The following is a 10,000-nucleotide window of genomic DNA, read 5'->3' as shown; positions in this document are numbered from 1 at the left end:
AAACTAAACTTAAACTAAACCTAAACTAAAGCCAGACTAACATATAGTCTAAAATGCACTAAAAGTCCATAAAAGTTAGCGTCACATCACATTAGCAGAGTGTTAGCCGGCAGTTAGCGGTGAATGTTCATTAATTAGAGTCAAATGAATGGTTTGAAGAGTTAATGACATCATAAATCATCAGTGTAACCACGCCCCTTCACATCAAGTTTATCCAAACAGAAACCTGTTTAATAAATCTGTTTAAACAGATCAATAATCAGATCTTTAATCAGATCAATAATCACTTACCGGTTTCCAATATTCCAATAATCCCAGTTCGTCTGGTCGTCAGGCTCCGGATCAATCAGCTGATTATTGATCGCTGATTGGCTGGTGTGTGTCTGTCCTGTCTCGGGTCAGGACTGGTCTGGTCTAAGTCCTCCTGGACCCTCTGGCTTTTATGGACCTGGTCTCCGTGACGACACACATTCCTGCCGCCGTTACCCCCGACGACGGCCGGGGGTCACACACACTGACGATCTGGACCAATCAGGACTGAGCATCAATACCAGATCAATCACACTGTCACCGTGACGACAGAAACTGCATCTGAAACGGGTCTGGATCCCACAGGACCCTCAGGTGGACCCAGGTCCTTCACAGAACCAAGACCGGATGACTGAACCCAACCCGACAGGGCCCTGTGGACCTGGTACTGACCCCAGACCAGAACCAGGACCCGGGTCATGATCCTCCAGGAGGTCTGTGCAGGTCTGTGTAGGTCCAGGAGGTCTGTGCAGGCCTGTGTAGGTCCAGGAGGTCTGTGCAGGTCTGTGTAGGTCCAGGAGGTCTGTGCTGGTCTGTGTAGGTCCAGGAGGTCTGTGCTGGTCTGTGCGGATCCAGGGGGTCTGTGCAGGTCCAGGAGGTCTGTGCAGGTCTGTGCAGATCTAGGGGGTCTGTGTGGGTCCAGGAGGTCTGTGCAGGTCCAGGGGGTCTGTGCAGGTCCTCCAGGAGGTCTGTGCAGGTCCAGGAGGTCTGTGCAGGTCTGTGCAGGTCCAGAGGGTCTGTGCAGGTCCTCCAGGAGGTCTGTGCAGGTCCAGGGGGTCTGTGCAGGTCTGTGCAGGTCCAGGAGGTCTGTGCAGGTCCAGAGGGTCTGTGCAGGTCTGTGCAGGTCCAGGAGGTCTGTGCAGGTCCAGAGGGTCTGTGCAGGTCCAGAGGGTCTGTGCAGGTCTGTGCAGGTCCAGGGGGTCTGTGCAGGTCTGTGCAGGTCCAGGAGGTCTGTGCAGGTCCAGAGGGTCTGTGCAGATCCAGCATCAGGCCTGTTACTATGGTGACATCAGCTGGATCTTCACCTTTGACCTCCTCTTCCTCTTCCTCACCTGTTGAGCAGCCAGTCAGAACAGACCACACACCTGCCCCCCCCCCCCCCCCCCCCCCCCTTGGTGTCAGACCCTCATGACCTCTGACCTCGGTCGTCCTGCCCCCTTGTAAAGAGTCACCACGGCGACCAGCTCGGCATTCACAACTATTTCCTGTGGGAGGGGGCGGGGACTTGGGCGGTGGACCCCATGTGAAGGCTGAAGGTGTGTGTGTGTGTGTTCATGTGTGTGTGTGTGTTCATGTGTGTGTGTGTTCATGTGTGTGTGTGTGTGTTCATGTGTGTGTGTGTTCATGTGTGTGTGTGTTCATGTGTGTGTGTGTGTGTGTGTTTAATGACCCCCCCCACCGCCTTTGTCCCGCTCAGACGAAGCCCCGCCCCCCATTCAGCAGGACGCCTCTGACGTCATCACATAAACCACCAACGCCATCGGCCTCTTTGTCTCTGACCAGGTGATTGATGACCCCCGCCCCCCCCTGCCCCGCCCTGCCCCCCCACGACGGCCCAGCTCGAATGGACGACAGGAAGCAGGTCAGCGAATCAGCTGATCTGACGACGTCCATCACACAAGTGAATGAATCTAATTAATAATAACATACACATGTTAGAGTTATGGATGGAGGCGGTGTGAGACTACGTTTCCCATCATCCTTTGGTACTCCATTGATTTTCGTGAAACCAGACGGTTGAGGAAGACGAAATAAAAAGACGAGTAAAAGTGTTTGGACGTTTAGATGAACTGAGTCCAAATAATGAGGAGGTTTTTTTATTCTGCTAAAGTCAGACACTTCTTGGGTCTTTGAACGCAGCACAAGAACCACCGCAGAACTTCACGGCCGCCGGTCATCGCTAGGCAACAGGATACGGTCCGCACAAACTCCCTCAGCCAATCAGCATTGACGTCACAGAGTGTGTGTTATTGTGTGTGTGTGTGTGTGTATGTGTGTGTGTGTTGTTATCAGTTTTTGACTGAAGGAGGACGTGATGTGTTCAGGGTCCTCAAATGTTTGTTAAACTGTGGTAAGGTAAAGCATTCACTTTTCAGAGGTACATGAACGCCTCATCTGGGTGATGGTCATGTGATTAAGACATGGTTCTGGACCAGAATGAGACCAGAACCAGAACCAGGACCTAGGACTGGACCCAGAACTGGAACCAGGTCCTTTATTATTTGTTTTTTATGCTTTTTCATTTTTTTCACTGTTGTTTTTCTTTTTTCTGTAATTTTTCTTTTTTTATGTTTTTTATTATTTTTTTCATTGTTTTATTCTGTAGTTTTTCATAGTTTTTTGTTGTTTTATTATTTTGTTGTTGTTTTTCATGGTTTTTCGGTCGTTTTTTCATTGGTGATGAGTGCGTTCATCTGCGTTCATTCTTTCCTGGTCCTTTGTGAAGGTCGGTGGTCTGGATCCCTCAGGGTGAACGGCGGCGCCCCCTTCAGGTCCTCAGTGAAAACACACTTTGACACAGTCTGTTTGTTTATTCTTTATTGAATCTTTGTGTTTTTATAGAAAACATCTTCAATGGAATCACTGTTGGGGGGGCGGGCTCAAACCCGCCGTGACCCCTGACCTCTCACCCCCAGCCTCAGGAGGGGAGACTTCAGGGGTCGTCGGGTGTCAGACAGTCGTCACGGCGACAGAGGCGTGGCCTTAGTTGATCTTCGGGTGGCGGAAGTCTTTACCGGCGAACTTGGCCTTGTCTCCGAGTTCCTCCTCGATCCTGAGGTCAGAGGTCACAGGTCAGCCCCTCCCCTTTTATTTTGAAAATTATGCAGTTCATTTGTAAAGTTCTCACCTCATCAGCTGGTTATATTTGGCCAGACGCTCTGATCTGCAGGGGGCGCCGGTCTTAATCTGGAACAAGGAGGTGGAGTTACAGGAAGGAAAGATGGAAACAGAAACTACCAGTCTGGTGTCAGGTTACTGGTCCGGTGTCAGGTTACCGGTCCGGTGTCAGGTTACTGGTCTGGTGTCAGGTTACTGGTTTGGTGTCAGGTTATCGGTCTGGTGTCAGGTTACCGGTCTGGTGTCAGGTTACCGGTCTGGTGTCAGGTTACCTGTCTGTTGTCAGTTTACTGGTCTGGTCTGGTGTCAGGTTACCGGTCTGGTGTCAGGTTACTGGTCTGGTCTGGTGTCACGTTACCTGTCCCCGGTGTCAGGTTACCTGTCCGGTGTCAGGTTACCTCTCCCATGTCAGGTTACCAGTCTGGTGTCAGGTTACTGGTCTGGTCCGGCGTCAGGTTACCGGTCCGGTGTCAGGTTACCTCTCCGATGGGTCAGGTTACCAGTCTGGTGTCAGGTTACTGGTCTGGTCTGGTGTCAGGTTACCTGTCTGGTGTCAGGTTACCAGTCTAGTGTCAGGTTATCGGTCTGGTGTCAGGTTACCGGTCTGGTGTCAGGTTACCTCTCTGGTGTCAGGTTACCTGTCCGGTGCAGAGTCCGACCACCAGGTCTGAGATGAAGGTGTCCTCGGTCTCTCCAGAGCGATGGCTGACCATGACGCCCCAGCCGCTGCTCTGGGCCAGTTTACACCTGGAACACACGGGGTTAACCTGGTTAGGTCCAACAGGAACTATCCGACAGATCGGACGGACAGGTGGACAAGTGGACAGGTGTGTCTTACGCCTGGATGGACTCTGTGACGGAGCCGATCTGGTTGACTTTGAGCAGCAGACAGTTGCAGGCCTTCTTGTCCACCGCCTGCTGGATCCTCTTTGGGTTGGTCACTGTCAGGTCGTCTCCTACCACCTGATTGGTTAACACACACGACACTCATCACTGTTAACTCATCCCGGTTAGTTGTCGATCTGTCGGATGTCCTCTGGGCGGTGTTCGTCTTACCTGGATGTCCACAGATCCAGTGAACTTGGTCCAGTTCTCCCAGTCGTCCTGGTCAAATGGATCCTCAATGGACTGGACTGGAGACAGAGGAGGGTCCTCATTAGACCTGAACCACTTGAACCACCTGAACCGACCCCCCCCCGGTGTACTGCTGCAGCTCACCTGGGTAGTTCTTGATGAAGTTGCGGTACAGGTCTCCCAGCTGCTCTCCGCTGATGTGTCTGGAGGGGTCGTCAGGGGATTTGAAGTCCAGGTCGTACTTTCCGCTGCGGAAGAACTCGGAGGCGGCCACGTCCATACCGATGATGATCTTGTCGGGGTAACCGGCCTTCTCGATGGCCGTCTTCAGCAGCTCCAGAGCTACAGAACCCAACAATTGAACGTTAGCCTCACGCCTCAACAGAAAACACACACCTGCAGTGGTTCCGAAACCGACGACCGCTAACATCAGGGAGTCAACGAACCAACGAGACCACTGTGGCCCATTCAAAGAAGAACCGCAACGGCTTCAGGTTAGACGTGACGTCAGCAGCAGGAGTCCAAGGAGAAGCGACCTGCTCCGACTTTAGCGTAGCATGTCGTAGCGCAACCTCGATGGTAAACGTTCGGTTCTTCTGTAGCACTTTTCTACACCTTCATGACCAAAGCGCTTTTCAAACCCTCACATTCACTCAAACACTAATGGGTCCACCCACTGGGAGCAGTTTAGGGTTCAAGGACACTTCAACATGTGGACAGTCAGATTTGAACCGCCAACCCTTCGGTCAATGGACGACCCGCTCTACCAACGCAAACACAACACAACCTAAAATCCCACACAGTGCAGTGCAGTGTGGGATTTCCTGTTGTAACATCTCGTAACATGTTAAAAGGTTAAAGGTTAAGTTGCTCCACCCATAATACGCACAGCACCTAATATTAGCATTAGCAATTAGCATCAGGACATAGCATTAGGAGCTGTGAGCTGCCGTTGAAGGCCTCAAGAACCGACTCCAGATCTAGACGAGTCGAGAAAAACGCACGACATCAAATAACACGACATTAACGCGTCGTAACATCATGTTGTTGTAACATGAAAAAAATGTTTGGAATGAAAGCGGACACATCGACCGAACATGAAGAAGCTGCATTAACACCTTCATCTGTGTTCCAGCAGTGACTCCGCCCCCACTGACCGAACCCCCTCCAAACGGTGCACCTGCAGGTTCAGCACCGCCGCCGCAAACCCACGCACTGACATGAAGGAGCGGAAGGGTGGAGCGTCCTCCGTCTGCTCCCACTTCATACTGGTTTAAATGAATGTATTTATTCTGTGAACTCATGTGGTGTCCATATTTGGTCCGTCCTTCGAGCCAGGTCAGGACAGTACCTGTGGGGGGTCTTACCCTCGTTGTTCTCCAGGATGTTGGGGGCGAATCCTCCCTCGTCTCCCACGTTGGTGGCGTCCTTCCCGTACTTCGCCTTGATGACGTTCTTCAGGTTGTGGTAAACCTGCGGAAGTCACATGACTCTAATGAGACTAAACGCAGTCTAACACATATAGACCCCTGACCTGGTCCGGTCTGACCCGGTCCGGTCTGACCCGGTCCAGTCTGACCCGGTCCGGTCTGACCCGGTCCGGTCTGACCCACCTCAGCTCCGATCCTCATGGCTTCGTGGAAGTTGGCGGCTCCTACTGGCAGGATCATGAACTCCTGCATGGCCAGTTTGTTTCCGGCGTGGCTGCCTCCGTTGATCACGTTAAAGGCCTGGGGACGAGAACGGACGTTAACACGCACCTTTGAGCCCTAGCCCCTCCCGCTGATCAGAAGCCCCGCCCACTCACAGGGACAGGAAGGATGACGTCCTTGTGTCCGGCGAGGTCTGCGATGTGTCGGTACAGAGGAACGCCTTTTTCTGCAGCGCCGGCTTTACAGACGGCCAGAGACACGCCCAGGATGGCATTAGCACCGAACTGAGCTGCACACAGGCACAAAGAAGGGTGAGATGGGTGAGACAGACGGGTGAGACAGACAGAAAGGTACAGACAGACAGACAGGTACAGACAGATACAGACAGACACAGACAGACAGACAGGTACAGACAGACAGGTACAGACAGACAGACAGATACAGACAGACAGATACAGACAGACAGGTACAGACAGACAGACAGACAGACAGGTACAGACAGACAGATACAGACAGACAGGTACAGACAGACAGACAGATACAGACAGACAGGTACAGACAGACAGACAGACAGACAGATACAGACAGATACAGACAGACAGGTACAGACAGACAGACAGACAGACAGATACAGACAGACAGGTACAGACAGACAAACAGACAGATACAGACAGACAGGTACAGACAGACAGGTGAAGCCGTCCTTACATTTGTTCTCGGTTCCGTCCAACTCCAACATGAACTTGTCGATCTTCTCCTGCTCGATGACGCTGAAGTTCTGAAACAAAACAAAGACACGTCACGAACTGTGGATCTGAGACTTTTAGATGAAGAACTGTGTGTTCGGAGTTTTATCAGAGTTAGTTTTGTCGCTAACACAAACAAGGAGCGTACTGTCATAGAATAAACATGTGTATGAACAAACACAAACATGTTCATTGGATCACGTGTAAAAGTGTAAATATCGGTTTAACGTTAGCATTCGGTTACAGTAGTTTTAGCCGCGTTAGCTACAAAATGTGACAAAACAGAAGCTCGTCTTAGCAGCTTAGCTGTGGCTAATATTAGCTGTGGTTTAGTTTGTAGAGGAATATTTGTTTAATACTAGCTTAGTGTTAGCAGTTAGCACTGTTAGCCATGTTAGCAGCAATCAAACTGCTGTTACAATAAGCTGTGTGGCTAATGTTAGCAGAGTGTTAGCATCATTAGCACTGTTAGCCATGATGTTAGCTGTGGGTTAGAATGAATTGGTAGCCTTATGTGATATGCTGTAGAAAACAGAATCAGCTGTTTGTCCTGGTCCTGGTCCAGCAGGCGCAGTACCTTCTCGATCAGCTTGGGGGCGATGTCCTTGTTGACGTGATCCACAGCCTTGATGGTACCTGTGGTTGAAACCAGACTCATGTTGACCTGTTCACACTCTGACCTCCACCCGACGGCACACTGATGCCTTGCTCCTACCTTTGCCCAGGTACCGGGCCTTGTCTCCGTCACGGAGCTCCAGAGCCTCATGGACGCCGGTGGACGCTCCGCTGGGGACGGCCGCCCTGAACATACCTGAGGGACAAGGACACACACATGAGAGCCAGGGACCTCTGGGGGACCACATGGGGACCACATGGGGACCAGATGTGGGCCAGATGTGGACCACACGTGGACCTGATGGGGACCACATGTGGACCGGGTGTGGACCAGATGTGGACCAGATGAAGACCACACGTGGACCTGATGGGGACCAGATGTGGACCAGATGTGGAGCTGGACTCACCCTTGGCGGTCCACAGGTCCACCTCTACTGTGGGGTTTCCTCTGGAGTCCAGGATCTCCCTGGCGTGGATCTTAGTGATGGACATCCTGACTGGAGGACACAAAGGACACGTGGTCAAAACCAGGGATGGACACTGACACTACAATACCCATGATCCTCTGCTGCTGCAGGAGTTCAGCACACACCCCAACACCAACACTGATGATCAATGAGATCATCCATGTTTACTTTGAACACTACATTTCCCATGAGCCTCAGCGTCTGCCACTATATGACTCTAAGTGTGCGTGTGTGTGTGTGCGAGTGTATATGTGTGTGTATATGTTGTATGTGTGTGTATGTGTGTGTATATGTCTGTGTATGTGTGTGTATGTGTGTGTATAAATATGTGTGTGTGTACGTGTGTGTATATGTGTGTGTGTGTGTATCTGACCTGCCGTTGTTATCCTTCCTAATGCCATGTTTCCATGTTTCCTTCTAACTGCTCCGTCCTCTACTAAACCCCGCCCCCTACCCTAGTCAGCCAATCAGAGGGCTCAGATAGAAACAGGGCCAGACCATTTTCCCACAGAGTGTGTGTGTGTGTGTGTGTGTGTGTGTGTGTGGGGGGGGGGGGTGAAGAGGGGGCGGACGCTAAATTAAACCCTGTGACCCCCCCCACACACACACACACACACACACAGTTCCACTCATTACTGACAGATGACACCGAACCTGAAGGTCAAACATCCACTACACAACTACACACTGTGGACGCACACTGGGCATGTGCAGAACACACACTGTGGACACACACTGGGCATGTGCAGAACACACACTGTGGACACACACTGGGCATGTGCAGAACACACACTGTGGACACACACTGGGCATGTGCAGAACACACACTGTGGATGCACACTGGGCATGTGCACAACTACACACTGTGGACACACACTGGGCATGTGCAGAACACAGCTGACCCTGCACCATCACAGACACAGGAATGACACAAATACACAGAACAGACAGCAGAGAGCAGCACTATTTTATAGCAGCTTAGTGTTAGCAATTAGCACTGTTAGCCATGTTAGCAGCAATCAAACTGTTGGTGGAATTAACTGTATGTGGCTAATAATAGCAGTGTTAGCTGTGACATTAGCAGTGGATTAGAACTGTTAGCATTGTGAGCAGCATTAGCTGTCTATTGTAAGCAGTATTAACAGTGTTAGCCGTGTTAGCCGAAGTTAAACTGTTGCTACAATAAACTATGTGGCTAATGTTAACAGTGAGTCAGACTTTATTGTTAGCATTATTAGCAACATTAGCAGTCTAGTATTAGCTGTATTAGCAGTAGTTTAGTGTCAGTAATAGTTGTATAGTTAGCTATAATAGGAGTATTAGTAAATTAGTATTAGCTGTATTAACAGTCTGGTATTAGCTGTATTAGCAGTAGTTTAGTGTCAGTGTCAGTGTCATATTTGTATAGTTAGCTCTATTAGCAGTATTAGCAGTCTAGTATTGGCAGTATTAGCAGCAGTGCTAGGGGTATTATTGTGTTTTTTGTAGTGTTACATGAGTAGCATTAGCAGTGTCATGATCCCAGTAGTGTTAGTGATGGTTAATTCTTCCCAGTGGGACTGCGGCTACTGTTAGCCTTAGCTGCTGTTAGCATTAGCTGCATAGTTAATTTTTCACAGTGGGACTGCAGCTACTATTAGCATTAGCTACTGTTAGCATTAGCTGTATAGTTAATTCTTCCCAGTGGGACTGAAGGTACTGTTAGCATTAGCTACTGTTAGCATTAGCTGCAAAGTGTAAGAGCCATAAACCCGATAAACTCTGACATTTGAACATGTTCTCAGCAGAAACACGACCACGTGAGCAGATCTGGGTTCAGTTCAACCACAGACCTTCAAATACTACTACTACTACTACTACTACTACTACTACTACTACTACTACTGTATACTCAGAAAATACTACTACTACTACTGTATACTCAGAAAATACTACTACTACTACTGTATACTCAGAAAATACTACTACTACTACTGTATACTCAGAAAATACTACTACTACTACTGTATACTCAGAAAATACTAATACTACCATTTACCTACACCTTCTGTCAGTTTACATAAAGGTTGAATGACTTTACACAGATTTATCCACCTGTCTGTAGCTCTCTCTGTCTCTCTCTCTGTCTCTCTCTGTCTCTCTCTGTCTGTCTCTCTCTCTCTCTCTCTCCCTGTCTCTCTCTCTCTCTCTCTCTCTGTCTCTCTCTCCTCTCTCTCTCTCTGTCTCTCTCTCTCTCTCTCTGTCCTCTCTCTCTCTCTCTGTCTCTCTCTGTCTCTCTCTGTCTCTCTCTCTCCTGTCT

General features: G+C 49.9%; 1 protein-coding gene across 1 annotated transcript; it reads right to left on the bottom strand.

Moving 5' to 3' along the window:
- Positions 1–2,826: 2,826 nt before the first annotated feature.
- eno3 (enolase 3, (beta, muscle)) lies at positions 2,827–7,775 on the bottom strand. The gene is made up of 13 exons (XM_030129619.1): positions 7,642–7,775; positions 7,335–7,430; positions 7,197–7,255; positions 6,582–6,651; positions 6,029–6,162; positions 5,835–5,951; positions 5,589–5,694; positions 4,366–4,563; positions 4,204–4,280; positions 3,986–4,110; positions 3,786–3,894; positions 3,158–3,216; positions 2,827–3,082 (listed from the first exon to the last, which is right to left on the bottom strand). Exons 1-13 carry the CDS (start codon positions 7,724–7,726, stop codon positions 3,013–3,015), a joined length of 1,305 nt encoding a protein of 434 aa, XP_029985479.1. The 5' UTR covers positions 7,727–7,775; the 3' UTR covers positions 2,827–3,012.
- Between the last annotated feature and the right edge of the window lie 2,225 nt (positions 7,776–10,000).

The sequence above is a fragment of the Sphaeramia orbicularis genome, unplaced genomic scaffold, assembly GCF_902148855.1.
Source record: "Sphaeramia orbicularis unplaced genomic scaffold, fSphaOr1.1, whole genome shotgun sequence".
In the NCBI taxonomy this organism is placed as follows: domain Eukaryota; kingdom Metazoa; phylum Chordata; class Actinopteri; order Kurtiformes; family Apogonidae; genus Sphaeramia; species Sphaeramia orbicularis.
This window is presented reverse-complemented; position numbering and strand designations above follow the sequence as displayed.